Here is a 25,952-nt window from a genome sequence, read left to right on the forward strand (position 1 = left end):
TGTTTTCGAGTTGAATTATGTATGATTTTATCTTTCCAAGTAGACATACGATCCAATAACTTTATCTTGCGAAAACCTTAACAAAAAGATAGCTGATGCTAACAAAAAAAGGTTGAAGAAAACATATTATGAAACAAACAAACTTGTGAAGTTATAATGATCAATAAAAAGATAGATAAAACATTATATAATGAAAAAAGTAATTAATATATTATTTTTCTTTCATTTACAATAAATGCAGTAAGTAAATAAAATATATTCGATCATCGATAGATTTATTGAAGTTACTATTTAATTTTCATTGTATTCGACGAAATTGTTTACCAAATTATTTATAATCTAAAGATCACGCGTTTCTCTTTTTCGTTTTGATCGTTCGTTTTTCTTCTTGAATATTTTATTCTACGATTCTACGAGCACGTTGGGATAGAATAAATTCCCACAAATCGTAAACAATATTATCGATGTAATTGAATTATCCTATATCCTATAAAAATAAATCACAATAAAGATTTTGGAAAAAATTCAATATTCGAAAAAATAAAAACTTAAGAAAATGAATTCGAAAATTTTTGTAAACAATAAAATTTGTATTTACTTTTTAATATACTATATAATCAGACCAGCAAAATCAATTTTTTATTTCCAAATATTAACAAATAAACAAAAAGGAATTAATACTAGTTTACAAACATCAATATAAGAGTTATCTATTGACATAACTATAATTCTTATTTCATGAAAACATTTGTTATCATATAAAAAAAAAGAATTACCTCGCGATCAAAATGATCGAATAAAAAAGAGATATCATAACTTGGAGCGAAGAATCTCATTAATCCTTCAACTTCGTTTCAACTATATCATACTTTATCAACTTGCAAGCTAGCGAGCCCAATCTATCATAGGAATCCATACTTCGTCCTATTCCCCTCCCCAACTCTCTCCTGCTCCAGAGGGATCAAATCTCGCACATACATTCTCCCGCGAGATAAGCGTAAGATAACTTTTGGGATTGGATAAATGATCTCGGCCAAACCGAAAACCTCGGACCCTTCTTCCGACCGACGGATATTCGTTATTTATGGAAACTCGATACAACGGATACAAAATACATTTTCCATCCTTTTCTTACGGCCCATTTCTTCGCATTCCAGAAAGAGAAGTTCGTGAAGTTACTGGATCAGCTGCACAACTCCCTGCGAATCGATCTCTCGATGTATCGAAATAACTTCCCCGCCTCGAGCCAGGAGAAGCTGATGGATCTGAAGAGCACGGTCGACCTTCTCACGAGTATCACATTCTTCCGTATGAAAGTTTTGGAATTGTCCAGCCCGCCGAGGGCGAGCACCGTGGTTAAGGATTGCGTGAAGGCGTGTCTTCGATCGACCTACCAGTTCCTGTTCGAGAATTGCTACGACATCTACAACAGGGAATTCCAAGTGGATCCGAACGAGGCGAAGAGGGACGCCGAGGATCACGGCCCTCGTTTGGAATCGTTGGATTTCTGGCATAAATTGATCGCGCTGATCGTTTCGGTGATCGAGGAGGATAAAAACAGCTATGCACCCGTCCTCAACCAATTCCCCCAGGAATTGAACATCGGTCAATTGTCGGCGGCCACTATGTGGTCCTTGTTCGCGGTGGACATGAAATACGCGTTGGAGGAGCACGAGCAGCACAGATTGTGCAAATCTTCGGCCTACATGAACCTCCATTTCAAGGTCAAATGGTTGCATACCAATTACGTGAAGGATGTGCCGCCGTACAAAGGCGCTGTGCCTGAGTACCCTGCGTGGTTCGAGCCGTTTGTGATGCAATGGTTAAACGAGAACGATGACGTCTCACTGGAATATCTCCATGGTGCCTTCAACAGAGACAAGAAGGACGGAGTAAGCGTTTCTTTTCTTTTTTTTTTTTTTTCTTAGCGTTTCGATTATCTTCATTTTGTTTAATTATAGATAGAATATTTGTTATATTATACACCTGTATTTAATATAGTATGTAAAATTGTTCATAGTTCCAAAAGAGCAGCGAACACGCGCTGTTCAGTGTCTCCGTCGTCGACGTCTTCACACAATTAACCCAGTGTTTCGACGTGGTCTCCAAACTGGAGTGTCCAGATCCGGAAATCTGGAAGAGGTATATGAAGAGATTTGCAAAGACCATTGTGAAAGTATTGGTTGCATACGCGGATATCGTGAAGAAGGAATTCCCAAGTCATCTGAAGGAAGAAAGAATCGTGTGTACTTTCGATAACTAAATTTGGTTTAATTAAACATTTGTAACAAATTGTACTTTTGTTTTCTTCTTGCAGGCTTGCATTCTCATGAACAACATTCAGCAATTGAGAGTACAATTAGAAAAGATGTTCGAATCGATGGGTGGGGAGAAATTAGAAGAGGATGCGGCGAACATTTTGAAAGAGCTTCAACAACAATTGAATGGAGCACTCGACGATCTTGCTATGCTCTTCGCAAAGAGTTTGGAACCAAGAATAACAGCTTCCGTGAAAGAATTAGGAGATCTGTTGTTAGCTATTAAAGGTAGTGGACAAGTGCAACCTGCTCAAAGAAACAACGTCGCTGTCGAAGCTGATGAAGTATTGCGTCCTCTCATGGATCTTCTCGATGGAAGTCTGTCGTTGTACGCTGAATCTTGTGAAAAGACTGTGCTCAAAAGGTTGCTGAAAGAATTATGGAAGATCGTCATGAGGATTTTGGAGAAGACGGTGGTGTTACCACCTATGTCAGACAAGAGTGTATGATTTTTTGAAATTTTTATTCTAAAAATTTTAATCGAGTTAATTAAATATATTGCTACTGTTCATTTTATAGATGATGTTCAAGAATCTAACAGATAATGCAAAGAATTTAGCCGCGAATGCTAAGATAGAAGACATGTCGAAATTGTTTAAAAATCACATGGCCGGCAAACCGGATGTGAAGAATGCACTGAGCGGTGTAATGGTGCGTCATTGTGTATAATTTAATAACTAATATATTTTAAAAGATATATAAATTATTATATCGATGAAAATTTGATATTCTATATCATTGAAAATTTTCATTATAAATATATTATTTTTACATACAGGATATTTCGAAAGAAGTAGAAAAGAATCTTTCACCGAAACAGTGTGCAGTCCTCGAGGTTGCCCTCGATACCATTAAACTGTATTTCCACGCAGGTGGCAATGGTTTGAAGAAGACATTCTTAGAGAAATCACCGGAATTGCAAAGCTTGCGATATGCCTTGAGTCTGTATACGCAAACAACAGACACACTCATCAAGACTTTTGTCACATCTCAGGTCAATCAAGGTAAGTTCTCCTTTAAACGGTAACATCATTAAATATCTTCATCTAAACATTTTCATCAGTTATAAGGTAAAATCATATAATTATGTTGAAAATTATATATGCAATCATAATTTTATTTATCTTTTGTTTATAAGTATCAACGATAGTATATCAAAACTAAACACAAAATTTTATTCATTTTAATTAATGGAGGGAAAAAAATCAAAATAAAATAATATCAAAGAAATCATTATATTTTTTCCACTTGAGATAATCAAAAAAAAAAGCATATTTCATATAAAAAAGAACTAACACAATTTTCCAGCACAATATCTATCATCACACATAACAATTAGCAAAATTTCAATCAAGTTGCGAATCTAAATTGACCGAATAAATTAAATTTTATGAAAACAAACAAGTGACTCTCCAAAAAATTGATTTCCGCTTTATTGCAATACACGTTGTTTATGAATATCTATCTATATCGTGAGTTTCCAAAATTAAATTTATCCATTCATCAATAATCTAACAAAAACTTGGCCCAATCAAATTTCCATTAACCACTGAATTTAAGATCAAATTGAATAAAAGCAAAAGAAAATAAATCATTCTACAACACACGCTTCTTTTACATTTATGATAATTCGTGCACACACACGTACACCGCGACATTTTTGGAAAAATCGACGTACGAAATACAACCGACATAACCGAAATTATCGCGACAGTGCCACTGAACAATGCGTCAAAGCTACGTCAGCGTCAGCGTTCGATGAGCAGCGAAAGAGGTGGCGACGAAGGGGAAGGAGCCGAGGGTATGGAAAGCCTCGAGGAACCCCTTCGCCAGAGCAAGCCCTCTCTTCGTCGAGAGAGTCGACAAGGTATCGGAGAGCACTAGCCACCTTAGAGCAGAAGGGAATTCTTCGCTGACTTCCGGCCACTTTCGAACCTAGGCGCTCATTTTAGGACGTAGTGGACTGTTTGTGATTGCATTGTGCACCGAGCTGTCTTCTCGGGATTAATTAGGAATTTTCTCAATCAAATTTAGAATTCAGATTGTAAGCACTCTTTCGGTACTTTGTACTATGTATAAAATTGAATTATGAACTATAAAGGCGTAAATAATACAAATCAGTAATGCAGATTCTTGATGCATAGCAAACGTTTATCATTAAATGAAATTGAGATAAAAAATGTGTCCTGAAGACTTCTCGGTGATCGATAGTTGTATTAGGTAGTGCTGCTGTTGCTGTCACTACTACTGCTGTTGCTGCTACTACAAAAATACTTACAAAATAATCGATAGTAGAAAATGGCCACCTTCGGATCTGAAAGCCATAGTTTCTCTTAGTGATGCCATCCTTCATCAAGTTGAGATCATAGGTCATTAAGAAGGTTATTAATTGCTAGTGAAACTTCGAACTTCCATAATCTAATAATTCATGAGTTCATGAAGATTTAAATCCTATAATCTTGGAAAGCCCACTTGAAACTTCATAACTTTGGACTCAGAATTCGAGATTTCGAATGATCAATGTTCCACTTATCTTCTATGGCCGCGAACAATATGATATTTGCATGATCTATCACTGTTTTTATAAGGCTGTATTCATCTCGATAGCAATGTTGTTGATGTCCACTTGATAATGACTATCAACCTATTCTGGTACATTTATACTTTCTACAATTTACTTTGTACAATTATGTGTACACATGATACATTTACATACCATATTTAAAAGTTTATTTTTTATTTAATTTTTATCTTTTTTATAATTTTCTCAATAAATGACAGATTACACTTTAAAATTATACTTTATGTATACTTACACAATAATAATATAAATTTGTGAATATATACTCTATATATCACACATACTCCAGAGGTTGCCATTTTCTAACATTGTTTTTTACACTAAGCATTATTTTAATAATTTTTTTTTTTTTTAAGCTTTGACAAATGTACACCTAAACACCTATAGATTTTCTTTATCACAGTCAATTCACCATATCATCTTCCAATTAAATTGTTTTTTCTAAGAAATATATAGCAGATAATACCAACAATTCTATAATTTTTTTTTTTTTAGATATCCATATTGATAAATTAATTATCATTAATCGTAAAATGCATAATCCAGTAAAAACAATGAGATATAAAATTTTTAAAAATTAAATTTTGTAATTTTTACAATTAAATTGTTGCAAACTAATCCTTGCTCATAAAATATGAAGTCGATTAGCAAATTAGTAAATTTATTATTGTATAAAGATCTTGTAAATTTTATATGCTTGAGATTATTCATGTGTCTTTAACAACACAGCAACTTCGTCTTCTTTGATGAATTGATTCAAAGATATAAAATTCCATGCATATGATTAGAGCATGTAATCTGCTCTAGAATTAGATATTATTCATATATTATATAGTATTTTAGCATTCGATTTCAAAATTTTAGTCTCGAATAAAGCCTCAGCAAGGCTCTTTTTTTCTCTCTCGTAGTGACAAAAATTTTGAATTTATATATGAAATCTAACTTGTTCTTAATAAAGTTCCAGATACTGCTGGCACAGAGGAAAGCTCAGTTGGAGAAGTCAGTATTCAAGTGGATCTTTTCACGCATCCTGGAACTGGCGAACAAAAAGTTACGGTCAAAGGTATATTTCATCCAAATTTTTATGCCACATTATAAAATATCTGCAATCACAATAATCTATCTTATATTTAAAATTTCAAACATTTTATATAATATTATCTAATAAATTATACTTTTTAGTTGTCGCTGCAAACGATTTGAAGTGGCAACTAGCTACAGGAATGTTCAGACCATATGTTGAAGTAAACTTGATCGGACCTCATCTAACTGGAAAGAAAAGGAAACAATCAACAAAATCAAAGACCAATAATTGGTCACCACAATTCAATGAAAGTTTCGACTTGTGAGTATTCAAATATAAATGCCTAAATGTAATAACTTTACACTTTGGTATTCACCATCAACTCTTTCTATTTGTTTGATTTATTTTCTCTGCATAATAAATTGACGTAATTATTTCAATATATCCAGCATGATCGGCAATGAGCAGCAGCAATTGGACTTCTACGAATTGCACATCTGTTGCAAAGATTATTGCTTTGCCAGAGAAGACAGACTAGTCGGTGTAGCAGTAATGCAGCTTAAGGATATAGTCGAAGAAGGTTCTTGCGCCTGTTGGTTGTCGCTTGGCAAACGAATCCAGATGGACGAGACCGGTTGGACAATCCTGAGGATTCTTTCACAGAGGAACAACGATGAAATTGCAAAGGAATTCGTAAAACTGAAGAGTGACATCAGGCAGGAGACACCTTTACCGAATCCTACCTGAGACTCGAAGTCACAGCATTAAAGCCACGACAGCGAAGCGATGCGTCCTTCGAGTTTGGAAAGAGCTCGGAGGAGAAAAGGAAAGAAGGGGCATTGTGCACAGGGGAAACTATAGAACGTTCGGCCGTCGTTGTCGAGAATGAAGTCTTTAAAAAACAAACCAAAAAAATAAAAAGTAAAAAAATAAGTGCGAGCAATACCGCAACATATACGAAAACGAAACACAAATAAAAAAAAAAAAAAAAAANACGAACAAGAAAAAAAGATCACCGATAAGGACAATCGGCCGAATCCTTTTCGGTTCTTATGATAACATCGTCGGTCAGTGAGGGAACGAGAAAGCATGTCACGCGACATATTTTCTTCTTGCTTCCTTCGCAGCCAGCTTCCGGTCGAGCGTGTTCTTCTGTCTTTTTTTACGAATCACAGAGCTTTAGCCCCGTCCCCTATATAAACCAAATAAACAAAAAGAAAAAAAAAAAACAACAACAAAACCAAAATAAAGAAAACAAGAAGGAAGGGTTTCGAGTAAACATATTTAAAATGTGCCCCGAATCGAAACGTTCGTCCAATGGAAGTCAAACAAGGGAGAAAAGAAAAAATGGAAGGGTGATTCCTCCCACTCTTTCGAAACAAACGATAGAAAAATAGAATAACGTCCAAGACGGCGAACTTTTTGTTCAAATAAGTGCCGTAAAGATGGAGGATACGAAACCTCAGGTATTGGAGAGTGTTTTGAATAGACGCGATATGTGAAAACAGTGCTGCCAGTATGCAATATATTTGGTAAATATTCGTAACATAAGAAAAGGAGAATGAAGTTGAAATAGTCGTAAAATGTATCCAGCGCGATTAGACCTCGACCTGTATGGATTCACAAAAGAAGAGGAAGCAGCTTAACTGTGAATAGTAAAGAAGAAGAAAATAAAAGAACGATCGAATCGGGGTCCGTGAACATAAGCATGTTGCAAATATAAAACGCGAATCAAACATGTTTTTAAAATTGAAAAGCGAATCGTGTTGCAACGAGGAGATGTAATACTATAAATATATAGACCCTTGTGAGAGACGACGTTTTAGGCCGTTTGTTTGAGAAGACGAGTTTTCTTGTAGATATGTGAAACACATTGTTGACGAAAAAAGTTTTTTCTAAATAACAGTTTAACGTAGCATTGCGTACGACCAATAGGCACATCACGACGTTACTCGAGATGTGCCGTTAGTAATAAATAGGCATTGTAATGTAAAGTACGTTCTTATTGTAAGAATTAACAAGAGATCGTATGAGTCTGATTATTGTTGGTGAACAAATACGAGGTCCGCTCGAAGACTTCGAGCATTCTTCGTGAATCACCTTTGGTCTCGCTTCGAAGATCTTCGAAATGATATATAGATGTTTACTTATACAAGAAATTGATATTCCGTTCCATTGAAAAAGGTAAATAAAAAAAAAGAAAAAGAAAAAAAAAAGAAAAAGTAATAAGAAGAAAGAAGGAAAGAAGTAGAACTTTCGTCCGCCTTAGATTTTCCTTCAGTGTATAATATTGTGAAATAGAGAATCCGGTCTTTGATCTATTATAACCAGAAAATACTATTTCTATGAATCGACAGCCTAACTTTTTCGAAATTAAACTTTATATCGTGGTAGTTGTATGGTAACTTAAATAATCATCTAACTTCGACTCTTTTTCCTCTTGACGATCATTGCTTTTTGTGTGAGCGAACAAAATATGTAAACAGCAAGATGGAACGCAAGCTTTGAAGAAAAAAAAATGGACATTAATACTTCTCTCTCTATTCGCTTAAAATATCTCATCGATATTACTCTTGTAAATAAATCAAATATTGTCCATTCATAGAAATGGTTCGTTACAAAGATTGAAATCCGCAATTCTCTGATATAAGACTTCCCCCACTATATAAAAAAAAGAAAAGGAAAATCGAGAAAATTAAGGGTGGACGCGTTAAACAATCCCTCAATCTGCTACAAAAACAAAAACGGCCCTCGCGGAAGACACTAATGTTCTTCATTTCGCATCTAACGTCGTTCGAAAATTTTGAAGATACTTGTTTAAGAATACATATTGCAATTCTTGCACGAAGCTTCGATCGGATCTCCCGAGAAATTTGCAAATGAAATAAAAAAAAAAATAAAGAAAAGGGAAAAACAATGAAAAAAAGCAGAAAAAATAAACGAAAGATGAAGAAACTAATAATAACACAAAAAAAAAGATGCACGCGACTTTGAAACTAAATAAATTTCATTCTCCGGCCTTCGCAGGTCAACCAGATATACAATTCCAGAGATTACAATGATTATATCCACAAAAAAAGTTTCTACTACGTAGTACGTCTAGATATACTTACGTATTGTGTATAGTATCTAAATGCTGATGTAGTTGCGAGCGCGGGATACTCGTCTGGAGAGAGAGCCATCCAAAAAATGAGGAACATTCGGCTATATTTACAATTACCATATCCGGATGATGCATGCCGTCTATACGCGGCACGAATCAAGCACAGAATTTCTGCATAGGATTTCGTTTAATATTGTGCATATAAGCGCATATCTTTCTGAAATTACTTCTTACCATGTAATTTTGCGACAAAAATCATATATCTCACAATTGAATACAAAAAAAAAAGAAAAAATAACAATGAATTAATCATTCATAAATCAATATCTTTAAATCTCATTACAAAATATTGTAGAACAGAATAGAGAAAATTTACATTATAATTTAAACGTATTTTGTTTTTGTAAACATCAGATTTAGCGCGTTATTCGTTAACGTGATTAAAATGCATAAATTTAAACGGATTTGTATACCGGTTTCGATTAAAATACTTTCGACGAAACGTTCCTCACGTATTAAACGCATTGCAACTCATTTTTTTTTTTTTTTTTTTTTTTAATGTTCGCGTTGCTTCGATCTAGTGTGCCTTCGACCGAAGAAAAACGAACGTAGCGAAAAAAAGATTTCGAATTTGAAACCACACTTATCGAACACAGACAAAAACGACATGGTATCAGCGAAATACGCATATAGAAAATATAGAAAAATACAAATGAAAAAGAAAAAGGGAAAAATTAGAATTGAAAAAGAGAAACACGAATCCGCGATCTCGCCACCATCTTCATTTGTAAAAGTGTCTATTTTCTCCGCTGCCTAAGTACATACTAATTAATGAAAAAAGGTTGGCGAATTCGGCAACCAGGCCAAGTCCGTCGACGAAACGGGAACAATCTTTTGTGTGTTTCTTTATGCTAAAAAGTTTTGGGGTCGCTCGGCGATTGCGCTTCGTGGACGGGATTGACCGCCAATTTTTCCTCCTATTCTCCGCTTCGATTAATATCTCGTAAGCTTAATGAAAAAAAAATATCTCGTGTATTCTGTGATAATTACTACCCTTAAAGTACATATACACACGTATACACTTGCACATACATATTTCACGTAACCTATAAACATTTATACATATAATAATAAAAAAACAGACACACGGTATAACCTAACAATCAGAACTGCTAAGTTGGTACACGGATAGAATACAAGTCTATCTATTAGTTATTTATTGGTTAATTTGTAAATTGTAAGATGGATCAATTGTACTGTATTGAACAATTTATATTGTTATTTAGCTATTAATTATTTCTAATAGATTCAAACAATCATAAAGATAAGCATGCGTAATGATCGAAAATTTATCACAAATAAGAAATTATTATAATATTGAAAAATTTGTTTTTTTTTTTATGTTATCCTAAATGCCAACTTACCAACTCTATAAACAATTGAATTGAATATGCAACATATAACACAAAACAGACAAACATATATAGAAACATAATTGTACATACACAATATACCGCGCGCATATACATATACACATCAAGCACGTGAACACAGTTCCCAATAGCAACAGTATTTTTCTCTTTTAAAAGACATTTCGATTTCTATTCTCTATACTCGTTAAACGTCCGAAGAGTCTCATTGGTATGATAGCGAAAGATACCATGGCAATGTTGCATAAAGATTGTGATGAATTATCACAATATCTATGTAATCGATCGGTAATATAAGAATGACACGAATACGATGATATTGATACTGGGAACGCAAAAGTAATCGTCGAATAATCAATCAGGTAAGAGAGGAATTTCGACGAGCAACGAGGGACAAGAAATGACTAGGAATTTTCACGTTACCGTTTAATAGTGATATTTTTGTCTAAATTCACGTGAACGATATGCGTGAATGTTGCTTCTTATATAGTTTACAGTCATAGGAAAACAAAAGAAATCGTTGTCATAACATTTTGTCCTTTTCTTTATTTTGTATTGATTGATCTAAAAGAAAAAATTGCACAAAAATATATTATTCAAAAAGAAATGATACAAAAGTGCTCTGCAATGATTCAATTTGAAATGAATAAAAGTTTAACCCTGCTGGGACTCTCAAACGGAATTCAGTTTTCAAGTGCTTTATCTTGGATTCTACTTAAGATATCGATATAATTACGGTACTAATACATAATTTATAAAATTGATATTATTCTAGTATTATTAGATTATTATAATAACGAGATGCATGCTATGAATGTTTAGAAATGAATGTTTAATAATAGATCTAGTCTTTAGTCTATGAATTTCATTACTTTTAATAACTTTGAATTCGAAAAAAGAAAAAGAATATAAAAGAACAATGAAAAAAATATATATATATAAAATAGAATGGTCCCTAAAGGGTTAAAAAAAATATTAAAAAAGAAGAGAAATAAAATGTATTATTATCTTTAGATAATGAGAATGCATATCCGTAAATCATTTTAATATATCATTAACATTTATATATTTTAAATTTATACAATCGAAAATAAATGCGAAAATCGAAAAAATTTTTCTGTGATTGAATGTCTCGTTGCACGAATCGATTCATTATTCTTCTCAAAAAAAATCGAAGAAAAAAGAAAAGAAATATGTATATAACGAAACAAGGTTAAGTGTTCGTAGTTCTTGTTCGACGAGAGCATGTCATCGCGAACTTTTGCGTTCAGTAGCTGACCATGGACGCAGAACCAAAGAAAGGAAATTATTCGAAAACTAGACTTCAGATTGCTATATTATGAGAACATTTAGCAGAAGAAACCATTTAACAAATGGAAAGGAAAAAAGAAAAAAAGAACAAATATATACACAATTGTTGACAATACTATGCTTGAGAAATCATACGACGCGTATATAATTGTACTTAACAAATATATTAAAAAAAAAAAAAAAAGAAAAAAAATGGCAGAATGTTTGTGTTTCGTAAATAAAGCATATTAAGGAATAAATTTGTAATCATGTGACAAGAGATGCAAAAAGAAAATAATAACGAAACGCGTAATTCTGTGCGTACGTGCGGATGACTGCATGATTATTAGGTATTATATCTCAACGAGTACATTTTCATCGTTCCCGTAAAGAATACCATTGTTGTTATCAAAATTTTTAACGCGAAACTAAGCGAATGAAGAGGGAGAAGAATTATATTATACAACACACCGTTGCGCAGCCTCCGAATATACATAGGTGAACCTAAAAGCAATTGTATCAGAGACAAACACGCACATTCAACACAAAAAAAAAAATACCAAACCCCAGATCTTTATTAATAAACGTTTATCTTTCGTTCGTTCACTTGCACTAACAGCTTATTCTTTGAATCATTTATGTAGTTCAAATCTTTTTAGCTCTAAACGATGTGTGTGCACGATTTTTCGTTATGATTCTATCTTTAAAAAATGGTATCTCTCTTGATCGATTGACGCACGCGACGCCAGCATTGCCAGGTATTTTTTTGAATTTATTATTTCATTAATTGTTCATGTTTCGTTTATTTTCTTTAACATTGAATTAATTATTTAATTTTAATTTAATTCTAATAAAAATAATTATCGAATATTATATTTTAATGAAATTCATCATTTTTCGCCATATTTGACTAAATATGTACATGTCATCGAAAAAATTAAAATCGCAATGATTTTATCATATTTGATCGATATTTTTATATATATATTTGTCATATTTATTTCATATTTTTATAAGAAAAGAGATATTAAGAAAAATTATATTTTATCATATATATAATATTATTTATTTTCATTTTAACAAAATAATACTTAATTTTTTTTCAAACTTTTAACAATTATTGAAATTTTCAAATTTTTCAGATTCAATTATAAGAATGTGTATCGTGATTAACGATATAATAAAACTGTATGTAAAAAATTGATTATGATTATTTATTTAATTATCTTTAAAAAGAATTATAAAAGAAACAAATTTGTTTGGCGACGTGTGTAACAAGATTCGATCAATAAATTAAAAAAACGACATGATATAATATAAAACAGCGAAAGAGAGAATGATTAAATGACAATGTTATTCAAGAATATGCAAACTATATTATGAATATGAAAAAAATTGTTACAGTGGTGTCTATCGATCAATTAAATAATTAAATGGAGTATAAAAAGGTGATATTGTGCGTGAATAAAATGCAAACGAGGAAAGTTGACCAGAGTTTTATCATCGTTGAATCATTGTACCACATTCCATATCATCATATTTTACATGAAAGGTAAAACCAAAATATATTCATTATCATGAAATATTAGATAAACTTTAAGATGTGACTCAATGTTTCATCAATGCATAATCGCTGTACGAAATTTATCGAAACCATCGATAATCTAGAGGACTTATATTTCATTAATCATAATCCAAATTCTTAATTATATTACTTTAATAAAAATTATCATTGTATGTTAATGTTTAATTTTTTAAAAATTTTTAGATTTAGTTAATATACATCGAAATAAAATACACATATATATATATTGTATATAAATGATTTTATCAATTTCTCTTTTTTATTTTTATTAAAGTAATTTTTTTTAATCTTTATTACGGATAAAATAAGAATTATATTTAATTTTTACGTTGCGTTAAAGACCTCTAGATTTTCGTCTGAAATGATGAAAACAAAATTTATATATCTGATCGTTTTATCACGTTGTTTTTATCACTTTCATTTTTACATCAACCATCATTGCCATCATTGTAATTATAATATGGATTTTCATGTTATATGAAGCGTTGCTTATTGTCTCGATTATCTTTTCGTAACTTATAATTTTTGCATTATAATACGCTCACATGTAAAATATTATTATGTACTAATCGTGCAAAATATATTGCATATACAATTGCACATATATATGTAATTTATGTGAAATATTACAAGCTATCAATTTCAAAACTATTAAAAATAGCGCCAAATTTGGCATTTAATAATTTCAGAGAAAAGTTAATAATAAAAACTAGTTTAAATTTTATAGTACCAAAAAAATTTTACTTTTATCTATTAATTTCAATGATAATAGCTTGTAATACTACACACATATATATAACACTTGTACATATACATGATCATGCTATGCATTCACGATCTGATTGTTGTTGTTTTGTGTTTCAGTGAATTAGCAAAAATCTAACAACATAAATTACGTGTCTTTCTATAAAATTTATTTATAAAACTTATATGAAAGAAACGCGAAGCATCAACCAAAATGAAACATTTTCAAAATACACATTCATTGAATTTAAAAATTCTTATGTTTTGGTACATTGATAATCTTGTTATCATATTTCATCTATTATAATGTGTTATTTATTCTTTCTCATTATGTTATTAATTCTTTATATTTTCCATTTTTATTTAAAATCCAATACATATCAAGTTAAGAAAAGAAATATATCGACCAATTCTGTATGAAATTTTACATACATTCTTGTTTATCCAAAATTACATAATATTGCTAAAATGAAATATTGCTAAAAAAATAGTATTTCATAGAATGTCTGCTTTTCTTTTGTAAATGTTAATAAAGCTTAGCATCTAAGATAATGTTATTTATTGTACATTGCAAAAATGCGATTTATTTAAACAAGATTTTTCTTGTTATAATATCTGTATACAAACTAAAATATTTATATATTTTAATTAATTTCTTAAAAAGTGAAACATTATGTAAAATGCAATTATTGTCACAAAGTAGGATTTAATACAATTATCAACATTAACATACAATACATTCTGATATAAAACATTCAATTTATTTATTTTTATTTATTCTTACAAACATTTGCACTGCTTGTCTAATTTTCATTCATATGAATTTATCATATCCAATGGGTGCTCTTAAATAGACAGCGGAACAAAAATTATATGATATAAAATGGTATACATATACATATAAGAGATTGATATAAAGGATGGCTTTCTTAATGGAATAAGCTATCTCAGGGGAAGGTAATTCAAAAAATCTAATAAAACTTCAAATTCTATGAATTTCAAGATATTTTACTTAAATACCTCCTTTTATTTAATATAATATTATCACATAAGTTAATTTAAATTTTATTTTAAAATAATTTCAATATATAGACTTTTCAATATATACATATCAATACATATACATTTTAATTACATAATTAAATACATAAAAAATAATTAAATATATGATTATTATTTATTAATTAACATTTAATTTATCTTCATAGATTTTTTAATTATATATTTTCTTCAATCTATGATATAAATTACTATAGCAATATGCTAAAAATTATATACGAATAAAAATATAAAAATATATCATATTTTTTTCACATATAAAATTTTTTTATTTTGCATATGTCATAAATATATTTATATCATTAAAAATTTATATATTTTAAATATATCAATTAGAACAAATATATTTTTCATGTACTTTATTAAATGTTTTAACTACAATAATATTGATTGACATGTATATATATTAGTATTATACATGTATTGTAAACAATATAAAATCTTTGCTTCATTTTTTTTCATACATACTTCTAGTTAAGTGCTCCCCTGGTACGTATACTTTACCCAAGTGTTTCTATAATAAATATTAAGAAATCTTATATTATTTAAAAATATTATTTATATATTATATATATTATATTATTTAATACATATAACATAATTACTTAAAGTAAAGTTGATAAAAATAATTTTAAACAATAAAAATTCTAATTTATTTCTTTTTTTTAATAATCAATTAATAATTCCAAATAGAATAATTTTTTTTAAATTATTTTCTGATTTAATTCTAAAAAATAAATGAACAAAAATATGAAATTAATCACAATTAGAGTATAATTAAAAAACAATAATATTAAATGTTATAGTACAATTAAAAAACAATGATAATTAAAATTAAAAATAATGATTAAAATTACGATAAAACATCTCAATAATTTAAATTTAGATTAAATGTCAAAATAGATTAAATTTAAATCAAAATTTGAGTTAAAGTACAGTAAAATTTTGATATAAATTATATAAATTATAAATTATTGTTAAATTTAAGTGTTTTCTAAATTTAAAAATAATTAAAAAATTTTTGGAATATTTATCGAAAGTTATTAGAAAATATAGAAATCATTAAAAAATATTTGATCTTTTAAAATGAAATTTAATTACAAATGTATTTCAATGCAAATTAATATTAATATATTTCTTAAATAAAAAACATTAATTATAAAATATATTAATTATATAAGAATATTTTATATTACCAATTCTATCTCACGAGCATAAGATAACTGAGGATTCGACCATAAGTTGTACAAACGATATCGTCGAGGCTCAAAATATATTGAGTATATCCAAAAAACAAATATAGATGTTATTAATAAATTTCCTGGTGTAAATTTTTCAATCATTTTGAATATTTAAATTCTGAAAATAAATTCAAATTTAATAATAAACTTTTCTTTGCGATTACGTTGAATATAACCTTTACACAATAAAGCTTTACTAGTGCTGCCACACCAATGAGTTACATAAGATAAATATAGACATTTTTAATTGGTTAAATTATTATCATATTTAAGGCTTATTTTCATATAAAAAATAAAATTATTTCAAAGAAATAGTATATACATATACAATTAATTGAATACATTAATTTAAATATTTAATAAATATATGATTTTTTAAAATATCATTTTTCTTATTTAGTAATATTAACTATTACTAACAATAACAAAAAAGAATAAATAAAAATATGTATATAACAAAAATAGTTTCCAAAGATAAATTCAAATCAAAATAAATACATTAGTATAATAACAAAATAAAAAGAAAAAAAAATTATTTTATTTTCTTTTTTTATTTTTTGAATATATGATTTATAAATATAACATAACTGAATATATATGAAGTATAAAAAATTCTATTAAGCATTAAATTACATGTATTAAAATTAATTTATTTTATCCCTTTACAAAATTGTATATGTAGAATTATAAACTGAAAGTAGATGGCAGCAGCAGTATCCAAAGAATCAGGCGATGCAAGTGAAGGTTGTCAGTCGATCGTTGGCTGCGACCGTAGGAGGACAGTAGAATCGACAATCGCATGCTATTTGAGTGTAAATCGGGATTGGTTGACGGTTCTCCCGTAAGCCCCACCTACCAGGTGGTCGTTCGAAAGTGTAGTTGTGTAGTTCCTTACGGCGAAACGACGGGCGCTGCTCTCTCTTGAACGTATCCAATCGCGAGAAAATCTGAAATGAGACGTATCGGTACGCTAATATGTGACGGTTGAGAGAAAACGAGGACCAGGAACGTGTGAGAGGGTGGTCTACGCGCGGGTGTTACCACTTTCGAAGCGTGACGAAGAAAACGAACCGCGTAAAGAAGTGGCAAAGGTGGAGATCGTGAAAAAGATCCGCGTCGAAAAACAAAAGAAAACGCGTGTGTGCCAGAGCTTCGTGTAAGAAGAATCCTCTATTTCGGGGGGGGGTTGTATATCTTTTTCTCTCTTTTTTTGTGCCTCTCTACCTTCTTTTTTTCTTTCTATTTCTCTTCGTCTTTACTCGATTTGTTCCGAGTGAAAGTATCATTGCGGCAAGTGTTTTCTCACCGTGTAGTATGCGCCGTTTCGTATCGCGGGGTAACAAGTAGAGGTAAAAAAAAGTGTTTCGTTTAACCAACAAGGACGTCAGCTGTGTGCGCTTTTACGAGGGGGACGTGTGCGAGAGAGAACCCACTGTTGAGAGACAGAGAAATGGCGGCGCTGGTGGCAGGTGTCCAGTATGGTTTGTCGTCGCACAGTAATTTTCACGAAAACAAGTCCCTGATCTTCGTGAAACTCACCGACTCGGCGCAACGTGCCATCGAGGACTTTCTCAGAAATCGGGTAAGTAAATATTATTCTTTTTTCATGCCATTCTTAGCAATATCTTTTCCTTACGTATAGGCTAGAGTTGCAAACTTGTATCGTATATATACATATAGATGTATGTATATGTACGCGCCTCTGCACGCGTCACGAAGCAGTCATGTGTGCGTACATGTGTCGTAATGTCGTGCCAAGAAAAGAGACACCCGATCGTCAGTCGCTTGCCATATTTCGTATAAAATTTCTTTACTATACGATCAAAGAATTATCATATTTGTTCACAGAAATTAATATAAACGTTATTATTTGAATCTACAATTATTATAGCATCGATAGAAACAATAGAAAGAAATATCAGAACTAAGATATCAGGCCACGTTGGCTTGTTAGCAGCTGCTTAGTGCTCCACGTTTTTCCTTCTTAGCTTGTAACGGTTAGAAAAAAAATCGAATACAATTCAATTTAAAACAATTAAAAGTGTCTTTTTCATCAAATTACGCTCGACTACATCATTACAGTATATCCGTATGGTTTGACAATGACATTACGTAATAAGGGGACTGACAAGGCAATTCACTTGCTTGATTCATTTTCAGATTGCGGAAATTTTAGAAAATTTATTTAAATCATTGATTTATTCGTTCATGTATACTAATTTTTAATAAAATTCATTAAAATCAGTGTTATTTGAAACATCTTTAAAAATTATTTGCTTTTAATATTGCAAAGCGTGATTTTTGTAAAACTTTCTTTTAATTCTCTTCATCATAGCTAATGTTCTAAAATATCTTTTTTTCGCTACAATAATAATTTTGTATTTTCATGAAGGTTATGTTTGACCATCATTTAGGTTTTTGATTTCATAAATATATTCACGTTTATCTGCTTATAGATTAGCTTAGAGAATATAAGAGAATATATATATAATAAAAAATAGACAGGGAAAAAATGATATAAGTATGTTGCTATTATTATGAAAAAATCGTCTCAATTTAAACGAGTTTTATATTTCCTGACAAATTCTAACCTCTTAGACGAGATTCGAAAGTAAAGTCGTCAAAGGGGCGTATGCCCTTTGTCAAAATATATCTATATTAAAGCCAGTCATATAGAAAGCTTCTATATACTTTTGTTCTTAATATGCATATATATATATGTAAAGAAAAATCAAATTAAAGTGAAAAAGAAAAAAATTGAAAACATAAAAATATCTATATGAATTTTATGTGGATTATCGTTTTTTTTTTTTTATTTTTTTTTAATTTGTGATCGTATGTCATTTGAACATATTTATGAATCGATTTGATTAATGCAATTTCAAAACTTTATATATACTTTGAAATTTTAGTTTATGTGAATTTTATGATAACTTTTTCAACTTGGTAAATTAAAATGTGAATCTTCTGTTTCCATATGTTACTCTTGTCGCTTGTCAGTTCAATGATTTATCACTTATACGTTGGTTGAATAAAAAATTATTTTTGAGTTTTCCTTATCTTTGATTAGGAATATTTCAACGTTTTATTATTTTAATATGTATAATCACGTTTTTTTTAGCCACATTATTTAGTTGAATCACATATGTATATATGCATATTATATTTGATTTTATAAATAAATTTTTTATACATAAAAATCAATATTTTAATATTTAAATATTTTTATTTTATTATCCTACAAATTTTAAATTAAAACAATTTCTTAATCAATAATTTGCAAATTTTTCACGATTATTTGTTGATCAACTTTGCATAACATTGAAATGTAAAATATTTTACAATTTTCTTGTTTTTATTTTTATTTATTATGAATGCTACATAATCTAGTGATTATATATAAAAATTAAAATTAAATTAAGATAAAAATAGAAATAAATAATTCATTTATATTTTAAATATATATAATAATATATAATAAAATATATAATAAAAATTTTGCTTAGTAAGTACAAACTATCTACAAATCGATAAACGATGTACATAAAGAATTCACGAAATTGCAATTGGAATTGGAATGCGACAAAGCATTTATTTGTTCCACATCAGGAAGCAGTTACATTATGCACGTAGCATGATTTTTCGTGTGGATAAATATATGCTTTTACGACGTTCAATATTATAATTTGTAATATTTTATGTTTTAAATAATTGATTTGTTTTCTTTTAAATATTCTGATTCATTTAGTGAATTCATAGAGAATTTTTTCTTAAAGTTTGAGATATGTCTTAACAATTTCTTGCTTAAATTTCTTTGCTTAAATTCATACATTTTTATATTTGTATAGTACGAAAAAAAAATAATAAAAAATAATCTATAATATAATAATTTTACATTAAAAGTAGTATGTAATCGTTTATTTAGTTCAAATATTTCAGTTAATTCCGTTACTGCTCATTAGTGGCTACCGCAACGCCACTGGTGGTCAGTATGATAATTAACGCGTTAAATAAAACTATGAATGTTCTAATTTGTGGAAAATGCAATGTTTTTTACAATGAAATCAGTTCATATTATTTGAGTAAATAATTCGAAAGATATAATAAATAGCGAAAAAAATAAGAAAAGCCTACGATATTACTTTGAAATACAGCACGTGTATTAGATTCGAATCTCTTTTTTTTTCGGGTACAGTTGCATAATACTGCGGTCAAGTGTCATGTATCTATGGTTATACGTATGGCTGTTGAACGACAAAAGAGAATTGCAATGTAGTTTTATGGCCATCAAATAATTCAGGCCAAAGACGCCTTATATATTGACAATGGTATTAATTTTGAATATTAAAATAAATTTTATATAAACGAGTATAATAAATATAAATGTTTTTGACCATTTAAACAAAGAATATCCAATTCATTTTAATTATTTGATTTTTTCATTAATATTTTTTTGCATAATTTTTTATAATCACAGTAGATACTTGAAGATGAAATTAATTCATTTAAATAAAATTTATTTGACGATGAATTATAAATTAACAATTAATATTTTAACATTATTCGAAATTTCTTTAGACATCCATTTTCTTTTCAAATAAAGTAATATTTTTTATTTCAAGCTTGATTATTAAATATTTAAATCACGCGTTTGTAAACAATGATACAATAATTTTTGTTTTTTTCTAATGATTGTATAAAGTAAAGATTGTATAAATTTTTTTGAGGAAAAAAAAAGCATAGATTAAACATGAACGTGGTGCAGAGTTCTTTAAAAAGTAACGCAAGATTCACAGGCCTTCCGGGCTCCCAGAGGCCAGTTCGACCTGGGTACGTGGCACATAACCCCATAAGAAAAGAGGCGTGGGGCCCCCTTTGAGTAGCACAGCTGTTCTTCGAAACTTGAATAACGATCCAGGGGAACAGGCCGCGCCGACGGCTGGAAATTTTACAAACCAAGAATAAGTATTGCCTCGTGATTCGAATCAAGACGTCGTGAAATAGTCCCTGTCGTGCGCATTAACCGGTTGCCGAGCGTATTTGATCAATGGTTTCGCTATAATTTTAGAACTATAAAACTAGATTCATTCGAAATAATTAGAAAGTCGTAGATGCGAATATTTTTGAAGAAAAATAATTCTATTAGATGAAGAAAACGAAATATATATATTAAATATCTTATAAAAATCTTAAAAAACAGTTTTTTTTTTCTCTGAAAAGAAATCTTTTTTTTTTTTTTTTAAATATATATATTAAACACACATTAATTTTCAAGCATTGAATACCAAATTATTTCAATAAACAATCACACGTACTCAATTATTATATATAAGAACAAAAATAAATCAATTTTTCATAGCCGCATTGAATGATACATATGAATTCGATGTGAGAAATAACGCTCGCGTATTTTTAACGAGCGAAACATTTAGAAAGCGTTGGGGTTTAGACGATTATAGACAGTTTCTTCGCGGAATACAAGCAAACGTTGGCTTTTGCCAACGATGGACGTGAGGATATTTTTCTTTTTTTGATTGAAGTTTTTTTGAATGGATCCCTATTTTCATCGCGATTATTATGATTCCGCATTCACCACATCGAAGATTTTCTCATCTCGTTCGTATTTCTCGTTATGCTTTGAAGCGCTGCTCGCTTGAAATAGAAATCGGCCTTTCTCGACGTTATTTGAATTAAGTTTCTCTGTTCCGGAAGACATGATTCTTCTGCACGTTGGTTTTCAAGTAGCAATACGTATGATCGAGGTAGCTTTGCCAATGGTTAGGAAACAGATGTGTCTCGTAGAAACACATCTTTCCTTGTGGCGACATCTTTATTTTGTCGATAACAATAAAACTTATTTCATTTCAACCCTTCCTTTCTTACTGTCTGATTTCCTTACTATTACCATTCTTGTTGCTATTTCATTATTGGATTCCCCCTCTGTTTATTTCATTTGTTATTATTTTTTTCATTTAAAATTTTATAAATTTCATTTTGTATTTTCATAATTTTAAATTTTTATTCGTTCTTTTTTTTCTTTTTATAACTTGATATAAAAAGCAAAATATTCTATTGTTTCAAGACCTTACCTATCTTGTTAAATCTATAAAAGGTTTAGCGTGAAGATTACATAAGCTTGAAATTGTTTAGCATTTTCTTTATTCAAATATTCAAATACTACGTATATTTTATTCAAAGATATATCTACTGCTTACCAAACAAAACGTTACATAAATTGTTATGCTACCATAGATTGTTGTATCAAACTCGTTTGTTTGTTCAATATTATTTTAAATTGGAAAAAGATTAGATTTTAGTGTTATCATTTTATTTTATTTTTATACACATTATTGATATCTTCAAAGTAATAAAAGAATGTCTTCATTAATCTTTTATTTCTACTGTTAGTTCTCTTTGAAAATATTAATTTTTCCAGAAAAAAATTCAAGATATTATTGGTAAACATGTTAAAACATTAATTTGTTAATTTAATTTATCAACTAGTATAAAAATATATTTTGTGATTATTGATCTAAGAATTTTCTTTCTTGTGATAATTTAAAAAACATGTTCTTCAAGTTTTTCTAACAAAAATATCGTATCTTCTATGATTCTTCCTTTAACATTTGCTCAACTATTGACCTTATCAACTCAAACAATCAAAGATTTAAATTTCTTTCATTATTTTTTTTCTTTCATTATTTTTTTTCTTTAATTTAAATAACAGAAATATCTTGTTATTCCAACACTTTATCTGTCACAATGATTTTTATCTGTTACAATGATTCTAAATTTATATTTAATTGATATTTTGTTAATTAAATTATCAACTGAAGATATGTATCAAGAATTCGTACGAATTGAAAAGTTTAATGAGTGCAAAAAAAAGAAAATAAAAAAATTTTTTAAAAATTACATTTCATAATATTTTAAAACTTTTTTCTTCATACCTTGATTTCTCTCGTTTCGAAATTTATTCGTATATAATCGTCTTCGTCATCTTGATCATTCGACGAGCACACTTATCAGACCTGATTAGGTAACGCGATCTGTAAAGTATCACACGCATGCGCCGCGCGAAGTTTAACAACGCCGTGGCGCTCGAACGCGTTCCGGAAATGTAATTACACGCGCGTCAGTGTCATTACTGCAAGGCGGTGAAATAGCACGCGTGTACGCACCATCGCACTGCGTTCTATAGCATTGGAATCGACGAATCGCGTTGGCAAATCTAGAGTTTAGCGTGCGGTCTGCGATAAATTGCGCGAAGTGAAAGTGAATGGTCAAGATGAATCTCTCTCTCTCTTTCTTTCTCCCCCCTTTCTTTCTTTTTTTCTTTCTTCCTTCCTTTCTTCCTTTCTCTGTCCGGAAAAGCAAATAATTTAAGAAATAATGTCAACGATTAAAAAGTTGATCTTGTGGTTTTTTTTTAAATTCTTATTTTTTATCTATTTCTTTCCTTTCAATATATTTTCTAAATACAGATGATAGAAATGGCAATGGTAAATCTTGAAATTTAATTACTTTTTACGCGTATTCATTAAAAATAAAAGGGAAATAAAATTATATTGAAAAACATGATAAGAAAAATTTGAACGTCGAACAAAATTTTCGGATTTTGATCAACTGAATTGTTTATCGTTTGTAAAAATCGATTGTGATCATTGATGATGGTATGGTTAATTGTTAACTTCGATCGAATATTCAAAGAAAGGATAGGGTCGCAAATTATATCGTTCTTCGAGAATAATCGATCGACAAGAGTGAAGAAAGTTAGATAGATATACGTTCTAGAGTTAGAGAAAGAGAGAGATGCGAGATACGCCATGCAATTTATGTGCAATAGAGGTGAAATTACACGCGAAGAATCAGCGTTGCGTGTGCTCGTTACGTAATTAAATAAAACTGATGCATAAAGTTCAAGCGATATACATATATTAAGTCACACTTTGAGATTCAAGCCTAAATGTTGGTGTTGCGTCGTTGATGATACCGTGTAAAAGTACCGTTCTCGTTGAAAGAGAAAAATGTTGATAAGAAAATCGTTGAGAATACAATAGACGTTCGAACATGAGGTTCAATTATATGCAGATTTTATTCTTTTAAAATTTCAGCGTTGGTACAGCTCTTATTGCAGCATCTAAAACAGTACCTCGCTAAATGCCGCGTTTTCTACCTCGTCAAGTATCGCGTAATTGATGGATTCTTATGAATTCTGGAATTAGCCATAAAATTTAATCGTAAAAAAATCAGAAATAGAATAAAAAGAATAGAATTTTTATATTTTTTTATTTTATTTTCTAATTAATCCTTAAGTTTTAATCCTTAAGTTAGACTTTCAAAAATTTTAAGGAAAAATTCAGAATTAGTTAATTAAATGCATTTTAATTTTATTTTTGAAGCGATGTATTTTATGTGATTTTTTTAATGAAAATCACTAAAATCACTTCTTATAGGTTTTAAAACCTGGTAGTGTATTATTGTCTATAATCTGGTTATAAGATCGTTGCTATTATATAACCTTGAAAGGACATACACTAATCTATTATTACGCCATATATAGTGCATAAAGAGAGATAAAAGGATAAAAGTAAGTGGATATATCTGTATCATATAATTTAACGACTTACATCATTACTTGCTAAACAACGAAGCTATGCAATCTATAATCTTTAATTATATTTTATATAATAAAAAGTAAAAAAATTCTTCTCTTACTACTTACTATATATAAATAAATTGTACGTAAGAATTATTAAAAAAAAAAAAAAAAAATCTTTCAATTGATTGAAAAACTGACGGTAAATTCGTGATTAAAAAAATCACGTTTCGAATATTCTAAAAGGTGAAACGAACTGCTTAAGCTGTATCGAATGACGACAGAAAGTGAACTTGCTCGTCAAGTTCGTTTGTCCGACCTGAATCACCTAAAACGATACTTTGGAAACGAACCTTTCCTTCCACCTGCCCATTTCACGTGCATACGACGAGATTCACATAGAAATAAGGGCCACTCTCTTTTCTGAAGACCTCGCGGCCCTCCTTTCCCTTCTCTCGACCTTCATTTTATTTAGTTCTACGCAGTTCCTTTGATCGTTCTTTTCATTCGGTTTCCTCGAATGGAAGATTTCGTCCACCTGCTTTGAACCAAGCATGAACTGAGAATTACAAAAGGCTTAGAAAGAAGTCAGAATTAGTGCCGTACAAAAATATATATATATATATATATATATTGATCTCTTTAAGGATTAATTTTTGAAATGAAATTGTTCTTCATTTTTCAAATTATTGCAAAAACAAATTTATAATGTATCGCGAGAGATAAATGATATTTAAAAAAAATATATCTTAAAATTATTATATACGTTTTTGTACTTGTATATATCTAGTTTTATTTAAAGATAGAACGGTGAAAAGATACGATAATAATAATATAAGAAAATTTTTAATTGCCTAATCATTTTATATGGACATTAATACAAGTGTATTATGAAATATTTTATTGTGTCGAGATTATTATTATTAATTACTATATACACAACAAGGAAATTAAACGAATCGAATTAAACTTAGCAGA

General features: G+C 29.6%; 2 protein-coding genes and 1 long non-coding RNA gene across 3 annotated transcripts in view; 2 read left to right on the forward strand and 1 right to left on the reverse strand.

Annotated features, from left to right (window-relative positions):
* LOC122719195 overlaps window positions 1–12,358 on the forward strand; it is a 193,177-nt gene extending 180,819 nt beyond the window's left edge. Inside the window, exons 13-21 of the mRNA XM_043944813.1 lie at window positions 1,158–1,892; window positions 2,021–2,242; window positions 2,318–2,761; window positions 2,838–2,969; window positions 3,097–3,322; window positions 4,033–4,185; window positions 5,858–5,962; window positions 6,082–6,244; window positions 6,373–12,358. Coding sequence (XP_043800748.1) covers window positions 1,158–1,892; window positions 2,021–2,242; window positions 2,318–2,761; window positions 2,838–2,969; window positions 3,097–3,322; window positions 4,033–4,185; window positions 5,858–5,962; window positions 6,082–6,244; window positions 6,373–6,670 — 2,478 coding nt within the window. The 3' untranslated portion in view covers window positions 6,671–12,358. The remainder of the gene's footprint in view (window positions 1–1,157; window positions 1,893–2,020; window positions 2,243–2,317; window positions 2,762–2,837; window positions 2,970–3,096; window positions 3,323–4,032; window positions 4,186–5,857; window positions 5,963–6,081; window positions 6,245–6,372) is intronic.
* A 3,120-nt stretch (window positions 12,359–15,478) lies between these two features.
* LOC122719181 lies at window positions 15,479–16,571 on the reverse strand. Its single transcript, XR_006347531.1, has 2 exons — window positions 16,331–16,571; window positions 15,479–15,648 (listed from the first exon to the last, which is right to left on the reverse strand). It is a non-coding gene; the product is annotated as an uncharacterized LOC122719181 (long non-coding RNA).
* A 552-nt stretch (window positions 16,572–17,123) lies between these two features.
* Window positions 17,124–25,952, forward strand: part of LOC122719189 (RNA polymerase II elongation factor Ell) — a 119,826-nt gene continuing 110,997 nt past the window's right edge. Inside the window, exon 1 of the mRNA XM_043944811.1 lies at window positions 17,124–17,957. Within this exon, the coding sequence (XP_043800746.1) occupies window positions 17,826–17,957 (132 nt within the window). The 5' untranslated portion in view covers window positions 17,124–17,825. The remainder of the gene's footprint in view (window positions 17,958–25,952) is intronic.

This window comes from Apis laboriosa, unplaced genomic scaffold, assembly GCF_014066325.1.
Source record: "Apis laboriosa isolate Shangri-la unplaced genomic scaffold, ASM1406632v1 scaffold70_cov154, whole genome shotgun sequence".
In the NCBI taxonomy this organism is placed as follows: domain Eukaryota; kingdom Metazoa; phylum Arthropoda; class Insecta; order Hymenoptera; family Apidae; genus Apis; species Apis laboriosa.